The sequence below is a fragment of the Dendroctonus ponderosae genome, unplaced genomic scaffold, assembly GCF_020466585.1.
Source record: "Dendroctonus ponderosae isolate FM_Combo_2020 unplaced genomic scaffold, Dpon_F_20191213v2 Dpon_F_20191213_3, whole genome shotgun sequence".
In the NCBI taxonomy this organism is placed as follows: Eukaryota; Metazoa; Arthropoda; class Insecta; order Coleoptera; family Curculionidae; genus Dendroctonus; species Dendroctonus ponderosae.
The window spans coordinates 15,906,266-15,928,180 of record NW_026018508.1 but is presented as its reverse complement, the minus strand read 5'-3'; the positions used below and the strand labels follow the sequence as shown (position 1 = coordinate 15,928,180).

General features: G+C 38.9%; 5 protein-coding genes and 1 long non-coding RNA gene across 13 annotated transcripts; 3 read left to right on the top strand and 3 right to left on the bottom strand.

Moving 5' to 3' along the window:
* Positions 1-1,080: 1,080 nt before the first annotated feature.
* Positions 1,081-3,323, top strand: LOC125503814 (TATA box-binding protein-like 1). Its single transcript, XM_048664748.1, has 4 exons — positions 1,081-1,094; positions 1,216-1,310; positions 1,408-1,560; positions 1,616-3,323. The coding sequence occupies exons 1-4, from the start codon at positions 1,081-1,083 to the stop codon at positions 1,675-1,677; spliced, it is 324 nt and encodes a 107-aa protein (XP_048520705.1). The 3' UTR covers positions 1,678-3,323.
* A 1,229-nt stretch (positions 3,324-4,552) lies between these two features.
* On the bottom strand, positions 4,553-14,280 carry LOC109538591 (2-oxoglutarate dehydrogenase complex component E1). 7 transcript variants are annotated; one of them, XM_019905887.2, is made up of 21 exons: positions 14,151-14,280; positions 13,458-13,686; positions 11,151-11,354; positions 9,767-9,869; positions 9,283-9,342; positions 8,541-8,796; positions 8,202-8,480; positions 8,010-8,145; positions 7,772-7,952; positions 7,589-7,716; positions 7,404-7,530; positions 7,185-7,342; positions 7,031-7,127; positions 6,774-6,975; positions 6,632-6,720; positions 6,219-6,576; positions 6,080-6,159; positions 5,860-6,023; positions 5,645-5,799; positions 5,243-5,329; positions 4,553-5,121 (listed from the first exon to the last, which is right to left on the bottom strand). In XM_019905887.2, the coding sequence occupies exons 2-21, from the start codon at positions 13,674-13,676 to the stop codon at positions 5,022-5,024; spliced, it is 3,183 nt and encodes a 1,060-aa protein (XP_019761446.1). In that variant the 5' UTR covers positions 13,677-13,686; positions 14,151-14,280; the 3' UTR covers positions 4,553-5,021. The 7 variants fall into 7 exon arrangements, with proteins under 7 accessions (XP_019761446.1, XP_019761447.1, XP_019761449.1 ...); XM_019905888.2 differs by lacking the exons at positions 9,283-9,342; positions 9,767-9,869 and adding an exon at positions 10,785-10,905 and having other exon boundaries at positions 14,151-14,279; XM_019905890.2 differs by lacking the exon at positions 5,243-5,329 and having other exon boundaries at positions 14,151-14,279.
* A 378-nt stretch (positions 14,281-14,658) lies between these two features.
* Positions 14,659-15,876, bottom strand: LOC125503940 (cuticle protein 7-like). The gene is made up of 2 exons (XM_048665116.1): positions 15,113-15,876; positions 14,659-15,063 (listed from the first exon to the last, which is right to left on the bottom strand). The coding sequence occupies exons 1-2, from the start codon at positions 15,119-15,121 to the stop codon at positions 14,737-14,739; spliced, it is 336 nt and encodes a 111-aa protein (XP_048521073.1). The 5' UTR covers positions 15,122-15,876; the 3' UTR covers positions 14,659-14,736.
* Positions 15,877-16,348: 472 nt separating this feature from the next.
* On the top strand, positions 16,349-18,673 carry LOC109538718 (adult-specific cuticular protein ACP-20). Its single transcript, XM_019906088.2, has 4 exons — positions 16,349-16,547; positions 17,987-18,133; positions 18,185-18,419; positions 18,484-18,673. Exons 1-4 carry the CDS (start codon positions 16,536-16,538, stop codon positions 18,498-18,500), a joined length of 411 nt encoding a protein of 136 aa, XP_019761647.1. The 5' UTR covers positions 16,349-16,535; the 3' UTR covers positions 18,501-18,673.
* Positions 18,674-18,767: 94 nt separating this feature from the next.
* On the top strand, positions 18,768-19,370 carry LOC125503941. The gene is made up of 2 exons (XR_007281179.1): positions 18,768-19,155; positions 19,247-19,370. It is a non-coding gene; the product is annotated as an uncharacterized LOC125503941 (long non-coding RNA).
* A 913-nt stretch (positions 19,371-20,283) lies between these two features.
* Positions 20,284-20,943, bottom strand: LOC109538545 (adult-specific cuticular protein ACP-20; the record flags this gene model as incomplete). Of its 2 annotated transcripts, XM_019905807.2 has the most annotated exon segments (3): positions 20,284-20,470; positions 20,522-20,763; positions 20,827-20,943. In XM_019905807.2, coding segments are annotated over 2 exon segments (354 nt in total), but the record flags the coding sequence as incomplete, so codon positions are not given.
* Between the last annotated feature and the right edge of the window lie 972 nt (positions 20,944-21,915).

The following is a 21,915-nucleotide window of genomic DNA, read 5'->3' as shown; positions in this document are numbered from 1 at the left end:
AATTTCCGAACATGTTTAAAACAACGGAATGATCTTCACTCTCAGAGAAGATTGAAAATAAGCAAAAATGTACATTAAATGTTGTAGGATTATTTTTATAGACAATTTAGAGTTAGATTTTTGCAGGTACTGCTAAATGATCTCATGTTGGGGTTGTTCTCAGTGTGTTGTTTTCTACAGGATGTCTGGGAATAAATGCAGCAGCTAATTTTGCACTAAAATTTTGAAGGCATAAAAGGCAATGAAAGATTTCTTCCATACAAATGATTTTACATGATGACATGAATTTATGATTTCATTAAAACATTACTGTTTGAATTTCAACAAAACTGGACAAACGATTGGAAATTTGAAACGCGACGTTTTTCCTCCGTATTGAAGAACTCTTGATATCGTTTCTTTCAACTACGTTAAATAATTCTCCTCAATAGCTCATCTCTATTCTCATCTCTGACTAAAGAAGATGCAAGCCACTCGTACCTCCGAAACGCCAGGAAGAAATTCAGTATAAATCACGTTTGCATCTTTCGAAATTTCCATTCAAATCCATTTATAAATAAACTAAAGGAATAACTAAAATTACATTTTTGTAAATAGTCCACTGATAAGTAGCGTTAAATAAAAAAATAAGAGCATTAAATGTATCCCAATTTCACATTCAAGGGTCAGGATTAGTGAGAAGAACACTCTTCTCATAGATAAGTTGCTGTTGATTCTCCATATCTGAATACTAATGTGTTTATATCGGACATTTATTGTTTATGCTGACCTTGTTTTTTTTCGGCAATGTTCATTAAGTATACGAAACGGTAGTGTAAAGGTTAATTTTCAGCAAATTGAACAGGGAATTTCAATTCAATTTAATTCAACATAAATCTATCTTTTAATTGTTTACAACTGCAATTAAAAGTAATTTTCAATATTGCGACCGCATAGGAAGTTTCTCATATCGACTTCCTTACTGGCAATGATTCACCTAAGCAATTATTTCATTTAAACGTGTTCGACACTGATAATTGACACCCACTTTTTCGCCTTAATTGGGTCAGTCAAATTCATCCGCTCGTTATCACTTAACTAATGAACCATTTTAAGTGAGAAGGTGAATTTAATAAGTGAAACTGGCGCTAGCATGCAAGCGAAAAGGAAATTGGTACTCGCCAATTTGTCCCCATGAATGCACCATGGATTAAATGTTTTATATGTATCTTTCAGTTACGAACCAGAACTGCATCCAGGAGTCACGTACAAACTACAAAATCCACGGGCCACCCTAAAGATATTTTCCACTGGAAGCGTAACCGTAACAGGTGATTATTCACTAGTTCTTTGTGAGATGCGCAAATAACACTTTAATCGCGCAATTAAATCTAAGCGAACAGTTTGTTTTTACAATTCGTTTTTCAGCTCCAAGTGTAGCGGACGTTCAAGCCGCAATAGAATACATCTACCCGTTAATATACGAATTTCGCAAAGAACGTTCTAAAGAGGAACTGGAAGCTTTGGCCAAAAAGAAACAGAAACAAGACTTGTACTCTGATCCCGATCCTACATTAGCAAGTAACTATTTGCCTTTTGGTCCTACTATTTAAATGGAAATTTTTCAAATTTCCAGCATTAGCTACTGATGATATTAAAGAACAAATGGACACAGACGATGAAAACTGGGGCGACTAAAGCGGGTGGTTGTCTAACAACAACCGAACTTATCAGTGCTTCGTTCTGCGTTACAATGTGATTATTTTCAGAGCTTAGGTTTGGTTAAATTTCATGTCCATTTAGTGATTAGTATGTTAATTGTAATGCAGACAAGAGCGCGTTACAATTGATACACTTCTGTTAGTACTGTTGGCAATTATTCTCGTAAACACGCGAGAGAACTGTCCACATACTACTCACTAGTCAAGCCCCACTGATTTGACATTTTCTCAGTTATTTATTGATATCTATTATGAGACTGCTGCAAGTTTAAGTTTTTCTTCATTAACGAATAAATGTGCTGTTGAGTCATTCGAACCTTTAAATTATTTATGGTATGAGTATGATTGTAGCTTGAAACCATTTTTCATCAACAGTTAAAGCGACTTATTTCAGTTATTCGAGACCGTCTTGGGAATGGGCTGCTCTAACATTATTTTATACCGCGTAATAAGTGTTTGGTGTTTCTAGCTATGATGAAGAATCTTATATTTTGAGTTACCTTGCTAAAATGATACTCATGGTTTTCATTCGAATTAATACATTTTAGTAGTACAAATCGTCGACAGTTTCCCCACTACAGCCTTAGTTTTTTTGCATAGATATAGATTATGTTAAAGTTTGTACCTTAAACGTTAGATTAGTTAGTGTAGCCGTTTAGCGAATGTAATATAAAACGCAAAATATTGAGTGTCGTTGTAGGGTGTGTGTATCCTACGGACCGACTTAATTCATACTTTTTACTCGAGAATCATTCATTTTACATTTTTCCTTTCATCCTACTAGTAATAAACAATATCGAACTGAATCTCTGCAGATTTTAGGAGTAGGTTTTCTCAATAATAAACATACGACTTGTATTTCGTCGGTTATAAATGCACCAATTTACCAAATTCGACGCATTTAAGAAAGTCGCGCGATCATTGCGAGATACTATTTAAGCATATCGTTGTTATGTGGATGTTCTGTGATGATTAAGCTGAAAAAGTCGTTAAAACTAAGCACATAGTTCACATTTTGGAAAAGTTAAGGGACATTAATAACGCAACCTTAACTGATTCGCCGCACTTTTTCACAACTGATTCATGTATAATTACTAGCATTTCGATGTCACCTCCCAAAATAACGAATATTACTGTTCCCCAATGCCTTATAATGTAGTAATAATGTTTACATTTTTAGATACTCGAAAAGGCTACAAGTAATCAGGGTATTATCGTTCATTTGTATGCGGTTCAATAAAACCCTTCTTTTAATTAGAGGAGTACGATTTCAATTAGGTATTTTATATAGCCTGTTGGTACAAGCTTTGGAAAGCAATAAAACCAGTCAACCAACCGTCTGCCATTAGTTCATCAATACAAAACTTAGAGGAAAAATGGCAGATTATTAGCGTTGAGAAATTTGGGGCGTATACAATTTTATTCCGACTAAGCAGGTTCGGGGCACATGGTCATTAATCGATCCTGTGGGAAATAAGTAGATAGAAACATATACCAAAATCTTTATTTAGTAAGTACGAGTTTCAATGTGTACAGTGTTTTATGCGAAGCTCTTTTATTCATTGTCCTTCTGCTAAATTATGGATAAAACTGATTATTCTATAGAATAAAGTTTTTCTCAAATTTGTATTTTTCTGTGAATTTCAAAACCCCCTAACTTAAGTGATTTTTTCGTGCAATTGCAGGTGCTGGCGTAAAAGGTTCCTGCGGGCAAACGTTACTCCACATATTAAACAAATGTTGTCCCTCTTGGATTGATTTCTAACGGGAGATCGTCTAATGTTGCTAAACCCATCCTCCGACAGGCTTGTGAGGGTGGCTATAAATTGAAACAAACTTTAATTGATCAAACATTGCACTACTTAACGTGCCTCGTTCAATCAAATTTTTATCCCCGTCCAAAAGCCCTACTAAAACACAGATTTAAACGTTAGGCCAGTTTAGGGCTTAGGTTTACCTTGGTAGTTGACCAAAGTCCTTTCCACTTCTTTAATTTCCGCCAAACTGCTCGACCGTTTCTCTGGTTTGATTTTTCGTTTTTTAGACTTCGCGTCCTCCGTTCTTAGCTGATGTAATGATCCAGATGTTTCAATATCCCCAATCCATTCATTTCTCGCCGCTCCTGCTAAAAACATTGTCCGTTGATTCGATTCCCTTGAAGTGTTTTCTTGCAAGCTCATAGTATCGATACGAAACATCTTGGGAGCCTTCAGCTTATTTTTACACTGACTGATTTCTTCGCTGCTATCGCACTCTCCTGTCTCTGATTCATCAGCACCTTCTGCAACCGTATTACTAGCTTGATCAGTTTCAAACACCACAGAACTGGTTTTTCTCCTTTGGATTTTGTCCTTGATGAGGCCAAAGATGTTCAAGAACTCGGCCGTTTCGAGAAAAGCGCCCAACTTCTCCACTTCAATGCTCACCTCGCCATTGTAAATGAACCGAAGGATGTGTTGCAGGACGTTGAATTGCACTCCCTTCAGAACAATCACTAGCTTCTCTTCTTTGAATTCCTCGAACAGCTTGCTGAAATAGCCACTGCAGGCGGTCAGGAAAGCTTTGTGGGCCCCAATTTTCTGCCCTTCCGCATAAAGGGTTACATCGCAAAAAGCACTGTTTTGCCACAGTTTACTAAAGGAGTCTCTCACATGCTGAACGTGGCCTTTCCAGGTTAATGAATACTCTTCGCAAATCGATTCTGAGTTCATTTTTTAATTTGAAACAGCTTTTCACTGGGAATTTGGCAGCTTAGCTGTGATTTTGATTAATATGACATTAACATCGGGAATTTTAAACGAAAATAACTTAGGGCTAAAAAGGGGGCCAGTCTAAACATTAAACTATCGACGGTAATGCAACAAATGTTTTTTTAATAATTCACAGTTTCGCGAAGGAAAAAATACAATAAATAAATAACATCCAACGTTAAAATACTTGCGGGTAACACCGCGACCGTGCCGTTTACACTACCTAATACCTTCATCATTAAAATGTATGGCTAGATAATTTCTCAAAGTTTGGCCTTTGTTTCTTCCATCTGCACTCGTTAAGTATACATTCATCAAAAAAATATATAACAATGTGCTATGTACATTCATTATACCTAACTTTGATTATCCTATAGTTGGTGCAGTTTTCAGAAAAAAATCACTAATAAACTCCTAAGATTTGCATATATTGCGGCGTTGTGCCTACTAACCAATTCACTAGACCAATCTAGCTACTTGTTGCAATTTACCGATACGTGAATATTTCATTTAAAGTGACTCAAATAAATAAATTAAGTTAATATTCTAGGCTGGTTTAACCCAAACTACCTTACAATCTGGTTGTATCGTCGAGCAGACTCTTCAGTTCCTTCAGATGGGCTGCTTTGCTTCCAGTCGCAGTACTGGACGCTACGGCCCTACCGATGTAACTGCAAAAAAACACACCGCTAGCTAACAAAGCCTAATTGTACGAACAGAATCAAGCTCAAAGGGCGCGAACATCTAGAGGCCAACACACACATAACTATACATGAAGATATGATTTTTTACCTGACTGTTCTTTCGTCAGGTTTCGTCTCGTGGGGTTTCGGATCATCTTTTCCAAACAACCTAACGAACCAACCCTTTTTACTCGGACTAAAACACACCAGAGAAAAATCAGATTAGACAACAATCCAGTCATCTAATGAGCAAAGGCAGTAAAGTAAAATCAAGGGAAATAAGTCTTTGTGAGAAAAAAGTGACATTTGTTGAGAATCTTATCGACTGAACCTGAACAGAAACCACCGGAAGGTATTACTAAAGGTAACAAGCAGGCAACAACGGGAAGAACACAAGAATCATTTCCATCTCCTCCAACAAGAACAAGGAGTGGAAAAAGTGGCGTTAAAATCATATCTTCATCCAGCTAATGTCTATTGGCCGAGAAAATAAATAGTAGTGTCCACTTACATAACATCTCGTTGACCGGCCAATGTAGTTTCGAATCTGGGCCTAACATAAGTCCAGGCGCCTTGGTTCTTGTGTTCTTCCTGGGCCCAAGCGATTTGGGCGTTCGAGTACTTTTCGCATTCGTTCTTGATCAGATCAAATGGGAAAGGAGTTAACTGAAACGAAAAAAAAACCGTAAATTCTCAGTTGTCGACTGAGAGTTTCCATCGTTTTACCTGCTCGACTCGAGTGATGGCGATTTTGTCGTCAAGTCCCTGTTCCCTAGTGGCCTTAACCAGGTCGAAGTAGACTTTTCCAGAGCAGAAGATCAGCTTCTTTACGTTGCCAGGGTTTTGAGAGGCTTTGCCTTCGTCGGGGATGATTCTCTGGAATTCTGTGCCTGAAAAAGCCGAGCAGGCGTCAGCCTAAAACGCAAAAACGTGCACGAGAAATTACCTTCAACCATGTCGTCGAAAGAACTGCGGGCCTCCGGATGTCTGAGCAGACTCTTGGGTGTCATTACAATCAGGGGCTTTCTGAAAATTTAAGGATTTTTCGTTAAAACCAATGAACCATTTTTTGGCATGAAGCCTACCTGAAAGGCAAAGCAATCTGTCTCCTCATCATGTGGAAGAAATTGGCTGGCGTGGTGCAGTTGGTGATAATCCAGTTGATGTCGTGCAGTTGACGCACAGCAAAGTCCTCAGTTTCCGGTGGGAAATAGTCCGGATCGTCGGACGACATTTGCAGGAATCGCTCCAAGCGGGCGCTTGAATGTTCGGGTCCTTGTCCTTCCATGCCATGAGGAAGCAACATGACCAAACCGGTTTGCCTGACCCATTTGGACTGTCCGCTAGCCAAAAGCGTATCGATGATGCATTGGGCAGTGTTGGCAAAATCTCCGAATTGAGCCTCCCAAATGACTAACGCATTGGGATTGGTCATAGAGTAGCCTGCAAAAGCATTCAATTTGTCTGAAAATAGTGGAAATTAGTTGGCGATTTCTACCTAATTCGAATCCAAGAACACCATATTCAGACAGAGAACTGTTACATACAGTGTAAGGGGCCTGGTCGGGATATAAATTGCAGAGTGGTCTGGAAACAGCGTCTTTTACATAAGAAAATTGGAGAGCAATGCGGTTATTTACTTGTATGTGGCCTTATCGACAGTTTGATGATGCAAAACGTGATGCCTGTGGGAAAATGTGCCTCTTTCCACGTCCTGTCCGGATAATCGCACATGGATGCCCTCTTTGAGGAGCGAACCGAAAGCCATGGCTTCGCCCAGAGCCCAGTCGCAGACCCTGTTTTCCACCATTTCCAGTCGGGACCGCAGAATACGTTCGATACCTGCAAAGTTACAGCTTGCTATTTTCCAAAAACTCCAAAAGCGCCATTTAAATACCCTTATGAATAATGAACTCGGCAGCATTCGGCGGTGGAGACGAAAACCGCTTGCCAATATGCACCAGGGTGTCCTCAACAATTCCAGTTTTAGCCACCTGTAAAAAAAGCAGTATTCAACACAAAATCCTCGACTATAAAACCCGCGGCTGTACCTTCAATGGGTCCTTGCCTTCAAAGAACCCGGACCAGGGACTATCAATCCAGTCCTTGTACTTAATGTGGGTTTCTTTCCTGGCTCTGTCCAATGCCTCTTCGCAAATCTTGTCGTATTTCGCTTTAACGTCTTGCACCTCACTCTCAGTAACAACACCTAAAGCGGGTTTTAGTTATTTAAACAAAAGTTGCAAATCAATGCCTTTAGTGTTACTTACCTTCAGCAGTCAGGTGCTCAGCGTATTTATCCAGGCAGGGTTTGGTGCTTCGGATCTTCCTGTACATGAGCGGTTGGGTAAACATCGGCTCGTCGAGCTCATTGTGTCCGTACCGACGATAACAAACCTAGAACCAAGCGCCTAAATTGAGCGAATTGTTGAGAAAACACCGCGCCAACACTAACCAGGTCGATAACGACGTCTTTGTGGAAAGTGGCTCTCCACTCGGCAGCGATATTGCACACATGGATTACTGACTCTGGATCGTCGGCGTTTACGTGGAAAATTGGGGCGTTGACCACGCGAGCAACATCTGCAAGAGATTTGTTGTCAATATGTTAAACGCTCAGCGGCTAAAAGGGACTTGCCTGTGCAATAGGGAGACGAGCGCGAATAGCGAGGATCAGTAGTGAACCCGATTTGGTTGTTAACCACAATGTGCACAGTGCCATGAGTGGTGTAGTCCGGCAATTCGGACAGGCCGATGGTTTCAAACACCACACCTTGACCTGCAAAAGCTGCGTCTCCATGCAGCAACATGGACATGACCTATGGAGAACAACGTGAATAAGCAAGGAAAAAATTAAACAGCCACTTGAGTATCACCTTTTTACCCTCTCCATCGCCTCGGTAGAACTGCTCGGCTCTGGTCTTTCCTTCCACCACAGGATCAACGGTTTCCAAATGGGACGGATTGGCCACCACTGCCAGGCGGATATTTTTATTCGTTACACGGTTCAATCTAGAAGAACTAAAAGCCTCAGCATCTTCATATAAAAAAGCACCCAATCGTAGCACCTTTCAATGTAGGTTCCCAGATGGTACTTGACATCACCAGACCCATCGTCCACAGCCTCCAATCCAGCAAACTGAGTGAACAACTGATAGAGCGGTTTTCTGCAGACGTTAGCAAGTACGTTCAAACGTCCTCTATGTGGCATCCCCATTACGATACTTTCCACTCCCAATTCTGTGGATTTATCAATGACGGTCTTCATGGCCGGGATGAGAATTTCGCACCCTTCCAAGCCGAAACGTTTCTCAGAGGACCATTTGCGCGAGAGGAACGACTCAAATCTGCAAAAGAAACACTCTTTCTGTTAATAATAACAGCTCGGGTTTGTTTCGTCTCCTTACCCAGTTGCTCTGGTTAAACGGGCCAGAATCAGCCTCTTCTGATCGGCGGTCAATTCCATACAGCCGGGAGTTTCCAAGCGCTGCCTGATCCAGTTGCACTGTTCCAGACTGTTTATGAACATAAATTCTACACCGATGTGCCGGCAATACGACAGCTCTAGACGCCTCAAAATCTCCCTGAGAGGCAGCGATGTTTCTTTGCCTCCGATGAACGTTGTTGATGGCAATTTAAACACTCGATCCATGTCAGTTTCATCTGCAGTTTTTAAACGGATAAAGGGGCTGTGAATGTGACCGAAAGTTTTGTTTTGGGCACCTTGTCATCCAACTATCGGATTATTTTCAGCTCAGAAAATTTTGAAGACAGTCCTTTAGGTGGATGTCGCAATGCTACCAAAGGGAGAGAGTGAAACTTAAAAGAAACATTTGCAGGTGAGAAAAATTGGCAAAATAGTAGGTAATGAAAATAACGAGCAACAGTCCTCAGCCTACCTACGACACGATCGGCAACAGTTTGAAACATTTGTATCAAGGCGCCTTGCAAAAAAAGCCGGACAAGTTTGTGGAAAAACCTGCATTGAAGCGATGTTAAACTTACGGGGAAAACTACACACAAAAAGTACTCACTTGACTGATTGATTACCGATAAAAGCCAATAAACTATAAAAATTGACCTTTCATCTACCATACAGCGAAGCGAGAAAATAAATGCGAAAATATAAGAAAATAAAAGTGTGCTTACGTCGCATAAACTGCTGAACCTGCCTGCGTAGCTCTTCCGAATAGGTTCTGGATGGACTATCTAAAAGTTAGGACAAAACAAGCAAAACAAGTGAAAACAAGCCAGAGTGACAACAGAAAATGTATCGCTAAAAAGAACTGAAACAAAAAAACAAGCAATTTTTCAATGTAAAAATTAGTTTTAGGCGAGCAAGAAGGGAGGGCAAGTTTGGTTAATTAACAGAGCAACGGAAAAACGGTAGTTTACAGTCACATATGGTATTTGATTTAGCTTCAATCACTCACACAAATGTTTAGTTTAGAAATTCGGTTAATGCAATGGGATCTTCTGTATTGGAAGATCCCCAAAAGAAAAAAACCATCACTTACTTTAATTCTGTCGCTAATCAAGAGCGAAACTCGTCGAAAACCAAAACTCGCTTCCAACTCTCAAGCAACTATCTTTTACCTGTCGATTCTTAGCTTAATATGGTTCACTGTCTTACCGAAATTGTAATTTTTGTAAATCAGTTCTTGGGGCGTCTGGTCATCCAGATCTGCACTATTGATGCCCAATGGGTCCAAGTTTGCTATGTGATGGCCACGAATCTAGAAACAACATCGCCAACACCTCTACTAAATTGCTTTTTAATTATCACACAATGTTAATATAATATGGTAAAATTTACAGTAGAAAATATTATGCAAATACAGTTAACGAATTAGGCGTATTACGAGTTAATCTCCCGGGTAGTGAATTTATTGCTGTTATATCTGGCAAGATGAAATCTAAAGACAAAAGGTCTTTTCTCCGATATGTTTGGATTGGTGTAAAAGCAAGTCTGTTTTTTTTAATTGCAGATGTTTGGCGTTTATTTAGAACTGGTGATACCTAAATAAATATTTTGAACAATTATGACTATATTGAACGGTCTACATTTTAAATTGTGTTATAAGGAAGGTTATCTATCCGGACATATATAAAAAAACCACAGTTTTGGGCATTTCACCAAATTCGTATCTGTATTTTTAAACACTCCAAGCTCCGCGATAAAAAAATGCGAAAACAAACATGCATTGTATAATCTTATAGCAAGCGAATGCAATTACATGCCCTGTTAGTTTTCAAAACAGATAAAGCTTCAAGCATAGGGAAATAAGAAGCGTTGGTTTGGGCAAAATCCACAGAAGGCTGTTATTTGAAACTGGTTTTCAAGCAACACAAGGTGGCAGAAGCACCCACGAAAAGGCCCTGATTAATGCAGCTGTTACTATGAGAAAATGTTTCAAACTGCTTAACTCCTACACATGAAATTGCACCGCAATGACGCCGTCTTCTAAAGGAACCAAATTGAAACCTGCTTTTACCAGTTAGAATTACGATGGCCGAACGAGTCAAATGTTTCTTTTACCAAGAGCCGCACTGGTCGAGTACTGATCGCTAAACCCAACTAGGTTGAAAAGTAGTCGACAATGGGGCTCTTTTGCTTAAGTCCAAGGAAGCGGACGTCCATCATGCATTACCTAGCTTGTGTTGCCGGATGACCTCAGAGGGTGCGGCCCCCATCAGGTCGCTAATGGTAGCTGTTCGGTCGGAAAACATAATATCGAGCGGGTCCAACTTAGCGACCAAGTGACCACGTTGCTACAGCAAAAAACATTAACTCGCATTGTTCAAAAACTCTTTGAGACTAAATAACGTAGATGACTTTGCATGCCTCATTGTGATCAGTGATTCCGCAAGCGAAACGGCCCTCGGGCCCCCAGAACTATAAACCTAAACATTCCAGCGGTGGAAATGCAATGGCAAATTCAAGCAACATTATTATGTACAAGTGAAAAGCGCGAAAAACCTTCCAAATTTCAATGTAAGACCCATGTGTGGAATACCTGGTAGCTTCGGATAATGGCTTGCACGGCCAGATGGTCGTCAATCACTTTTTCGTTGATGCCGCCCCCGAGGGCGTTCGAACCACCAAGACTTGGAATCAGCGCCCCCAATGGGACTTCGTTGCGTCTGGGCTGGGCAAGGCTTGGTGGAGCGGAGTAACCCGCACCGCCGCCCTGTGAATTGCGGAAAAAGGCGTCCCATGACTGAAAGAAAATAGCATCATATTAAATACACACATTAAGCAGTATAGAAAATGACATTCTTTTTGCTAATGTAAGTCGTTTTTCAGATGGTGTTTGGTTCTGTGGCTTTCCCACACTGGAAGGAAATAGCTTTACATACTTCTTCATATTCTTACTATCTCTCTAGTTGGGTTAGTATGGTTTCTCAAAAATTGTTTTTGTCCTCTTCCGCTGTTTCAAATGCTTTCTGCAATTTACACCTTTTAAACAAAATTTCCAAATCCTACAAAATATACGTCTTACTTAACAGTTCAAAGTAGGTATTTATTTAGCGTTTTTGCAGCAATAATTGAATCCAAAACAAGCAAATTTGACCGATCACGAGCTGTGGTTTTCCTGACCTATACCAAGCTGAGTAGTTAATTGAAGACCGAATTATAGCTCTTGCAACGAGGCGGAAAGTTAATTTACTCGCGACGTTCCATCACAGTGAACGAGTAGAACAATATATGAAGGTTTTATTGGATAATTGTACAATTTGGAAATAAAACAACACGATATGTTTGTTCCATTATCAACAGATCGCCTGCCAAGTTTGCAAAGGCAAAATCCATACACTCACCCAACACTTCCATGGTGCGGTGATACAATAAATTGATTCTCAGTTGCCAAACCTGCATAGCGCAACTTTGGCCCGAATCCAGCTGAACTAGCTTTTGTTATAAAGCAGCTGGGAATAGGTATTTTTGGAACTTCATCATTAATAATAATCTTGAAATCTCCAGGGTGAAACGGTACAATCACGATAAAATTGCTCAATCAAAGAACACTCAACTACCTCAGCACTTGAAAACAATGGATTTATTCAGCGAAACAAACATAAACAAGTTTCCCAATACGCTCAAGGTGAAACATTGTATCAGGCCTAGTTCAATGGGGAAAACTTGGCTCTTGATTAATCCAAGGCGTTTCAAATTAAATGCGAACCAGTTCCTATAAATCCGGAGATCAAGGGTTTTAAGAGTAGTTGACTAAATCTGATCCACATGTTCATTTAAAACAATACTTTAACTTTAAAACATCTTGATATCAATCAGCAAACGTTTGTACAGCCGAATTTTCTTGAAGATATCCCGAAATAAATATTTTTTATACAACGGAACTGTTCTGAAAGCACGCTCTGATTCACCGTTGAATAATTTCGAAGAGACACCATCCAAAGTTCAAACGACGTGGGAAAACACTGGACTGATAATTAAAAATTAAAAACAAAGTCACTATCTTTATAGTGGGATTGCCTGCATATTTGTTTACTAACGTTTTCTTGTAAAAACAAGTTATTCTTATACATTTCACAATGCTTATCAAACAACGAAGACAGTCTAGACACACATTCCATGGAAAAAATAAATAAACTTGCCAAGTGTTCGTATTGAGTGGGTACGGATGGAACCTCATTTTCGCATCTTTCCTAAGGGCCATTTTGCGTCATGCATTCTCTGAATTTTATTGGGCTTTAAACAATTAAGAACTGCTGCAGGAATAGCATATAGATAGAAGTGAAATTCACATATTTGGTACCCTGGAAGTTTAAGAGCTTCTATCTTGAAAATGGTTAAAAACATCTGAATTTCTAGACCCTTTTCCTGTGGAACGATTAACATAAATTCTCAACCTTTAAAAAGCCAGAAGGAAAACTCTCAAGAGACCATCGAAGGGTTTTGGAAATTATATGTGTATTATTTGATAAAATATCTAAAATACCTATCTGATCACACGTTTAGCCTGCATCAGAGCAAGTAAATTGCACAGTAAAACCTAACACTTAAAATTTGTAAATCATTATTAAGCCGACATGTGTGCAAAGTGATAGTTATGATGGGAATATTTGCCTAAGTATCGACGTCGCCGCAACACAATTACCCACAGGTGAACAAAATATGCAAATTTCCACACATACGTAACTCTCGCTCTAATGTTTGTTCCCCTGTGACTTCAATTAATATTATCTTATCGCCAGGAAGCGTTAGTGCGTAAACAATTACAAACTCCTTCGGGGAGGATTTGGAGAAAACGGACGCACTGTTCGAGCCCTATTAAACGGCTAAAATCGCACACACTTACTGCATGTACACTAGAAGGGTCTACCAACCAGGCGTTGTACATATCCTCAACATATTGGCCAGAGCTTCCATTGAGGAAGGGTTCAGAGGCTGCAGGTACATTGTAGGTTCTGCTTTGGATGCAGGTGAATGCAGCTGGGGAATTTTTCACTAGCCAAGAACCGACTTTCTGGCCTGGGGGCCCCGTTATAGCGCTGGCTATTAATCGTGCGCGATGCATGTTTGATTTACTGTAAGAAAGAAATGACTAGCTATGTAAATTGAAATGGTAACCTTAACCTAAAAAGCATTGAAAATGACCTTAGGAAAGCCAGAAGTAACGGGTTTCTTGCAGTTCCATTCCAGTTAAATGCTTTAATTTAAAAATAACAAGCTATCACGTGAAAAACAAGTATTTTTGGCAGTGTTTGCTAGAGGCAGGTCAGTTCAGCAAACTTGAATGCCAATGACGCTTTTCTGATTGTTTTACGGAATTACAGTTAAGCTGAAAAACACCTTCTGTGCTTAAATATGCTTCAAATGATTGGGAAAGCACGAGGTATTCAATCAACTGCATAGTCAAACAACCCCATGCGTGCAAAAGCGATTAAAACTGAGAACATTCTCGCAATTATGTAACTGGGAATTCGGGGAGTTTAGAGCGATTTTCCACAGGAAAATGATGATTTTCACACGCAACAGCAGATGATTATACCTGAGTTCAAGTTGTATGCGGAAGTGTAGCGAATTTTACGGTTTTTCAGCCCCACCTGCACTCAATCAAACGCTCTGGTCAAGGGTTCTCGAATTTCTGCAGATGGAAAACGGAAAACACACTGGCAGATTAATTGACAATTGACTGCGAAATTCCATGTTGTCAACGCTTTTTCCGACGCAATTCACCATTTTAGACGGAGTTAGCAATAGCGGATTTTAAGTCTTGTTTAAATTATTTCTCTCGAAACCTTATATTGGCCGCTATTTAATTTAAATGTTTTAAAAATTTGTGATTTTTTATATTGCTAAAATTACATTTTAATATTTTTTCTTTATGGCTTTTTATTGAATTTTGAGCCCGATTTATTGAGAATTAAATTGTTGATAAAATGGCGAATGATATGGCTTTATGATCTGATAATGCTTTAAAAAAACATCACCATTGTATGTGCATTTATATGGAGACTAAGGCCTAATTGGGACAGTCCCAGAAAAATCTGATAAACTTAGTTTTGTATGCTTTTAATTCAAATAAATAAATAAATTACTATAACAAACAGATTAAACCGAAACAATTCGGGCTTCTAGTAGCGGTATTGAGGTACGGCGACATTCTTGTAGCCAGCTGAGGCTTCAGAGGGATTTCCTTGTCTTTCTACTACTGCATTAAAACCATGTCCATCATCTGAGTATTTTACGATTCTGACAGTACCATCGGCTTCATGAAGCGAATATTGGCCAACCACGCTCTTACCATCGCGATGTTCTTGTTGCGAATGATAGTCACCAGTGTGGGGATCAGCGATCGCGTAGGCAAATTCGTATTGAGCTGGGCCACTTTCTTCATAAGCTTGATGGTAAGCTGGAGGAGCAGCACGGGCTGCGCTTACCAAAAGAACCAAAGCCAAGATCTAAAAGGCGATTGCTTTTTCATGTAAATTTGGCGGTTTATTCGCTTACCTTAAACATGTTGAACTGGAGGAGACGGCGATTAACTCAACTCAGATCTGAGAATGATTATCCGAGCTTTAGGTCGGACTTTTTATACGACATGCTAACGAGACGAGCCCCCAAAGTTCCAAAATCCAACCCACAAAACTTTTCACTTATCAAATCTGGCCAAGGTGCAATTAACAGTAATTTGGGACTGCAACAGCTGTGAGCGATATTGTTAAAAAATGTCGCCTTAATTTGTCTTCAAAATTTTACGCGCATATTAATACTAAGATCAGAGTCAAAATCTAAAATTTGAAAAAACCATCGAGCCGCTTTTACCTCAGAAATGGTTAAGAATAGTTTAATCATCTTTAAGGGTTTTTTTTATCTTAAAAACTGCCGTTGCTTTAATAGGTTTGCTCAGAATTTTTTAATCTTTGAAAAAGGTAGACGCATAACACACAGTCATCAAAGTCCAGGGGATTAAACATTTCAGAAATGTTCCACTGTATTTCAGCAACTATGTAAGGTAGACAACTGAACTCTTCGGTACGATTTACTGTGGTTTCACTACTTTTTTGCCAAAAAGTACGCAGTTTTATGTGCCCAGTGGCTTGGATTCTGGAAGGAAACATGCCAAAAGCTCGAAAACCGAAACTACCAGAAGTAAATATGAAAAAATTACAGTTTCAGCATTTACACTTTTGAGAATTTTATTCTCGCTTTTAAACAATGATTAAGATTTAAATCGTAGATGGCGAAACCAGGCCTTAATTGTAGCTTTTCTGCCTTGACTTGTTTTAACAACACACTCCGGCTCAGGCTCTCTTAAAACATCTCGTAAAACTGGAAATAACCAGCCAACAAAACTGTAGTTTTGCCACTATAGTGAAAGCTTTTCTCCTTTCTTCCCTTGAAATGCTTTTGATGTTACATTGTTCCATTATGCAAGTTAATCGACATAATAAGACAACAATCGCATTGTCAAATCTTTAATAAAATCAAAAGCACTTCCTCATTCGGCTTCAATCTGGCCCGGTAAAGTACCGTGACAGATCTGAACCAACCAGTTTCACTGTCCGTTCTTATCTGAATTATTACCGGTCGAATCAGAACTGATACAGGTGGCTGCTGGGACAATATAAATATGCTGATTCAATAAAGTAACAAGTTGCATAATGCGCCGGTTATTAGCTAAACTGTGATTTATGGGGACACGAAAATTTTTGGAAAAATCCACCGGTTCTATCCCGCTGTCGCTTGAAGTGTTCCAAACTGGCTCGAAATGCATAGATATCGAACAAGTTTCGACTAATTTTTTAATCCTTGTGAAGTGAACGCTTTTGTCGTTCTTATGATACATATATAAGATCAGCAGAATCACGGTTTAGGTATCAGTAGGTACGTTGTCAGTTCAGCAGATCAACCTCTAAAGTGCCATAGAAAAATGACCCTAAAAGTAAGTTTAAATATAATTTTAACCAGCAAAGATTCAAAGGATGATAAAGGAAAAATCGAACTCAAAATTGGACAAAGATCTGCAAAGTTCAATGAATGAGTTGTCAAATTTTTGGTTTAAACATACATAAACAGCGCAAATAGAAGTGCCTCCGTTAGCCCCACTGGTCATGGTTAATGCATATACAGCGTGATTCAAAATTGGACGTTTTTGTGCAGAATTATTCGAGCTGTTAATATTTTCGACAAAGAAATTATAAAAAAATGTTCACATTTTTAATGCCCCGTAAGGAATTGGGCCACTTTGGAAGCAGCTGGTGAATGTTATGAGGTAAAACATATTTTTTGGGACTACAGAGGGTAGTCATTTTCTTATATTTTTCCAGTAAAATTGAGTTAAAAATGTTAATAAATTTTCCCACCTACCATTAATCGGCTCATTTCTGTATCCAAATAATCCATTGGAATTGTCGCAAACTCCTCAAAACTGGAAGAAAACCGCTAAATGTCTTTGAGACTCCTCACTTTAATATCATAACGATTCAGTTGTGTTCTAAGTAAGCGCGGATGACTGCCAAAACTGACAGCAGACTTCAGAAGGTTTAGAAAAATTGCGATTTTTTGGTGAAATTTACTCTTTTGGCCTGAAAAGTTTTACAAACCCACAGAGCAAAAATTCTGCTTTCAGAAAATCAACAATTTTTCTACCAAAAACCGAAATATTCGAAGATTTTTTGAACTTTTGACGGACCGTCATCATACTTCTCTAGCCATTATTGTATCTACAAGCAACTGATTTGACTTGATGACAAGAGAATTGACGTGTTTTTGAAGGCTTCTAACTTGACAATTTACGCGAATCTTACATTAGTTTAAAATAAATTTCCAGCTTAAAATGATCTTAGAAAAGAAAAATTGTTGTTACAAACTTGAAAAATATCAAGTTTTCTGTACCTTCCTCAATTCTGCCAATTTCTGTTTCCAATTGGCCCGAGAAAAAACTTTCAAAATGTATTTGAGACTTCAATTAACTGCACTTGAGTGTCAAAACAATTCAGTAATGTTCTGCGGCAGGCTCGTTTTAGAATGATCAGTACTGACAGCAAACGTCAGAAAATCCACAATTGGAAATATCGCGTTTTTTCCTAGAAAATCGCACTTTCGGTCTGGAAAATATCACAAAACGGTGAAGGCAAACTTCCATGTTCAGAAAATTAACAATTTTCGGCACAAAAACAGATTTTTTCTGGGATTTTTTGAAATTTTAACGGAGCCTTCAATAACATTGGACCCGAGGTGTCTTTGCAAAATATGAACTTGACAACTGAAACACTTTCATCTTGAAAAAGGAGATGTGTTTCATATTTGCAAAATAAAATCTAGAAAATTGCCTTCCAATAAACTTAAGAATTTCTAGCAAAAATATCACAATTTGTTTAGCTTGTTTTATTGATGGCGGTTCTGAGCGGCTCAGCATTAGCCGTCCCCATTCTGAGCGACGGTTTGGGATTGTCCCTTGGACATGGACCCATAGTGACTCTTGGGCATGGATCGGGCCTGGTTGGGCACCAAGCAGTGGATTACTACGTAAGTCCCGCATGATTTTCCAGAGTTTGTGGAGAAAATGTCGGCTTCCAGGCGCCTCCCCAATACGACTTTGCATATGGAGTAAGTGATCTTCACACTGGAGATAACAAGCAGCAGAAGGAAATTCGTCACGGCGACGTCGTCCAAGGAGAGTATTCACTTAAAGAAGCTGATGGCACCATTCGGACGGTGAAATACACGGCCGATGACCACAACGGGTTCAACGCAGTGGTTCTTCGGCAAGGCCATGCTTTGCATCCTACAGTTCTTCAGCATGGAGCATTAGGTGAGATTTATTCATTTTTTCTATTGCAATTTCTGGGTTTTAACGCGGGTTTCTGGCCTTGCAGGAGTAGCTCTGCATTAGGCCCAAACGACTCAACATTGACTGACTTCCCCTAAAGCTTCTGTTACCTGGATCATGATCATTTCTACTCATTATCAAACAGTGTTGCTCATCAGTATAAAACATGTAGATTTTTAGTGTAGTTTTTTGTATGTAACGGTGTATATAATAAATAAGAAATGGCTTATTGCTGATGAGAGTTGTTCTCTTTTAACTTGACTTTTACATTCTCTTGACTCATTTTTTTAAGACAAAATTTTAAGCAAAAACTCGCTTGAAGCTCGCAGAAATACGTCAATTCCTATGACATTTCCTCAAATCAGTCAGTTGCATTCACGATGGATGGTAAAGTCAGTGCGGGATGCGCTCCGTCTAAATTGTGAAAAATCGCAAGATTTTCCCATTTTTTTGCGGGAAACTACCGCTTTTCTGAAAGAGAAAGTTTCGTTCGATAGTTTTGCGTTATTTTCTCAGCCGGTAGTGGTGATTTTAGCAAAAAAAAAAGTGTTTTCCGTATTGTAAAAGTTCTGACGTTTTACTGTCAAAAGGCGTCTATGAACAGCATGCAGCGACTATTATTGACATTAAAGTGAAGTTTTCGAGATTTTTCTTAATTTTTGAGGATTTTACGTGTAAACCAAAAGATGCTTAAATTCAGAAATGATCAGCGGCAAAGGTAAGTGCGAAAATTTTTACATCTTTGAACAGTTCTTTATTTAAATAACAAAAATTGCTTGAACTTAGGTTTATTACTTTTAAATTTCTAGATCGCGCAACCCTGTATATGAGGCATAAAAATGTAACTGCACCAAACGCGAAAAGTGACTTGAATAATTTCTAAACTCCTGTAAATCGGTATATGAATGACTGCAAAAAATTAATACCACAAAACTACAGTTTTTTTCTTGTGTGCAATTAGTAGGGCAAAGTATGTTCTAGTGGTGGAAAACGGTCTGATTTTCAGTCATCATCAAGCAATTTTTGTTACGTTTTGAAAATTTCAATTAGTTTACGAAGTGGTTGTTGCAGGCCGGAATTTAACATTTATTCCTTTAGGTACTAAGAGATTTGCTTGTGAACTTTTTTCTACGGCATGGTCTGTTCTACACATGTGAAAAATCTCGAATTTCAACCATGATCAGGAAATTTCCAAAATTCTTCAGTAGTTTCACGTTTATTTGCTCAGGAACTGGTTAAGTTAGAGAATCATTTTTGTATAATATTTGTAGCGCAAAGTTTGTTCTCTAAGGGGAAAATGTTTCGAGTTTGAATATCCCTCAGGGTTTTTCATATTTTTTTCCAGTTTTATCTTTATTTTACGCTTATTTACGCAGGTGGGAATGTTATATTTGTTTCCTCAGAAACTAGTCAATCTCTATATGGAGTTTTGCTTGAATTTTTTTTACGGAATAGTCCGTTTTACAAGTGGCAAAAGATTCGATTTTGAGTCATCATCAGGCTAGTTTCAAGTTTTTTAAATTTTCGTGTGTCTATGGATACCGGAGTTTTGTCTCAGGAACCAGTGAAGTTGAAAACTAACTTTCTAGAGCATATTATAGGGCAATGTCAGTTCTATAGGTGAAAAAAGTTTCGATTTTGAGTCATCATCAGGCTATTTGCAAGTATTTTTCAAGTCGCGTTCGTTGAAGTTTGGCGTTATTTTTTTCTCGGGAAACAGTGCAGTTGAAGTATGCATTTTGTAGGACAGGGTGAGCTCGACCCGTGGAAAAAGTTTTAATCTGGCGTGAGGCAATTGTTGAGAAGTTTTTGAATGTGCATTTCATATTTGAGTGATCAGTGACTCAATTATATGGGCTTTATTAACTATTAACAAAAACAACAACAATAACACTTAAAAATACTTCAATGGGGATGAACAATAAGCAGGAAAAGAAGGTGAAGACACATTAACTATTATAGTTAATCCATTGATGATGCAGGAGATGAATCATGCAGGTACAGAATGAGCAGGCCTTTGAGTAATACTGGTTCTGCTTGGAGGCAAAAAAATAAAAATTCGTTGGAATGGTGCGAGGACTCACTTTGGTTAATGATGATGATGGTGCTCGATTTCCGGATGAACGGCATGGCCGTTCCTTTCGACAATGGCGTTGAAACCGTTCTTATGATCGGCCTCGTATTTTACCACCCTGATGGTACCATCGGGTTCATGCAATGAGTATTCGCCCTCCACTTTATCCCCGTAGCGTTTTTCGTGCTGCTCATGGACGTCGTGGTGCTTTGGATCATGCACTTCGTACTTGTACTCATAGTGAGGGAAGGTCTTCAATGAAATAAAGGAAAATTCATTCAAACTCAGCAGGTTTACTGGCTATGTTCAACTTACGTAGAATTCGATAATGTGATGGCCTCCATGTCCGCCACCTCCTCCACCTCCTTGGCTCGAGGAGACGTGAGAAATTCCAGCATAAGCGCAGCCCACCAACAGTAAAACAGCAACGACCTATAAAAGAGAGTGTGAGTATGGTTGAGGCTTGAGGACGAACTTAGCACTTACTTTAACAAACATGACTAGTATCCAATGAAGTGAGTTGATTGGGCTTCAAGCGAATACTGCCTGTTGGGAACCCAGGCTCACTTATAAGTGAAACATTAAAGGAAAAATGCTAAATTTATTCCCAAGAAAGTGCGCTAATAAGAATGGCTTGGGTCACTAATTTGCGAAAGGTCCGATAAAGGCGAAAAATCCTATTTTAATTTGCATTACAAGCGATACGTTTCCGAATAAATTAGTGGCGTGCGCTCAATCAAAACTATCCAAATTGGCGTAGAAAAATGAACATTTTGCAATGAGTTCGCGAAAAGAATCGCTGTCGGCTGTCGTCCAATACTGGATTTAATGTAAATGTTAGAACATAAAAGAATGTACATGCTTCACCCTTTCAATCTTTCTTGGTTGATACACCAAGAACAATGGTATCCGAAAAAAAATAATCAATTACCAAGAACAAATAACATGTCATGCATACTCTGACCTCTGGTATAAGAAAGCCATTTTTTCAACTTGTCACTCCTCGAAAGGTGTTGCAATTATTGCGGTCGATAGTGAGCATAGATTTGAAACCCACAAATAACATACACTTAATACTGCGACAATTAATTCAGCAGCTAATTAATTTCGGCGAACCGCATTTTAATGCCTCGGACATAAGCAGCCAATTAATCTAATCTACATAATTGAATTGGACCACATTCGGACATTCTATATTGGAAGTGACCCGAAAAGCTGAAAGTTTCACGCACCGGTGTGGGAGTGAAGGTTTTTATTCAATCACTGATGGAGGATGGTTTAAGAGTTGGTGGTAGATGGATAGAGGACTGAGAAAAAAAGCGTGCAGAGTATTTTTTTAATGGTAGTCATGCTCAACTAGGTACACTTTAATAAGCAATTCAAATAAAACGCATTTATTTATTT

Coding starts and splice junctions, on each gene's coding strand:
- LOC125503814 (XM_048664748.1), top strand. Junction 1,311..1,407: donor TGGAAGCGTAACCGTAACAG/GTGATTATTCAC, acceptor TTCGTTTTTCAG/CTCCAAGTGTAGCGGACGTT. Junction 1,561..1,615: donor TCCCGATCCTACATTAGCAA/GTAACTATTTGC, acceptor TCAAATTTCCAG/CATTAGCTACTGATGATATT.
- LOC109538718 (XM_019906088.2), top strand. Junction 18,134..18,184: donor ACCAAGCAGTGGATTACTAC/GTAAGTCCCGCA, acceptor GTCGGCTTCCAG/GCGCCTCCCCAATACGACTT.
- LOC109538591 (XM_019905887.2), bottom strand. CDS start 13,676: ATGCATCGCGCACGATTAATAGCCAGCGCTATAACGGGGCCCCCAGGC. Junction 7,343..7,403: donor TGAGCACCTGACTGCTGAAG/GTAAGTAACACT, acceptor AACCCGCTTTAG/GTGTTGTTACTGAGAGTGAG. Junction 7,128..7,184: donor AAGGCAAGGACCCATTGAAG/GTACAGCCGCGG, acceptor CTTTTTTTACAG/GTGGCTAAAACTGGAATTGT.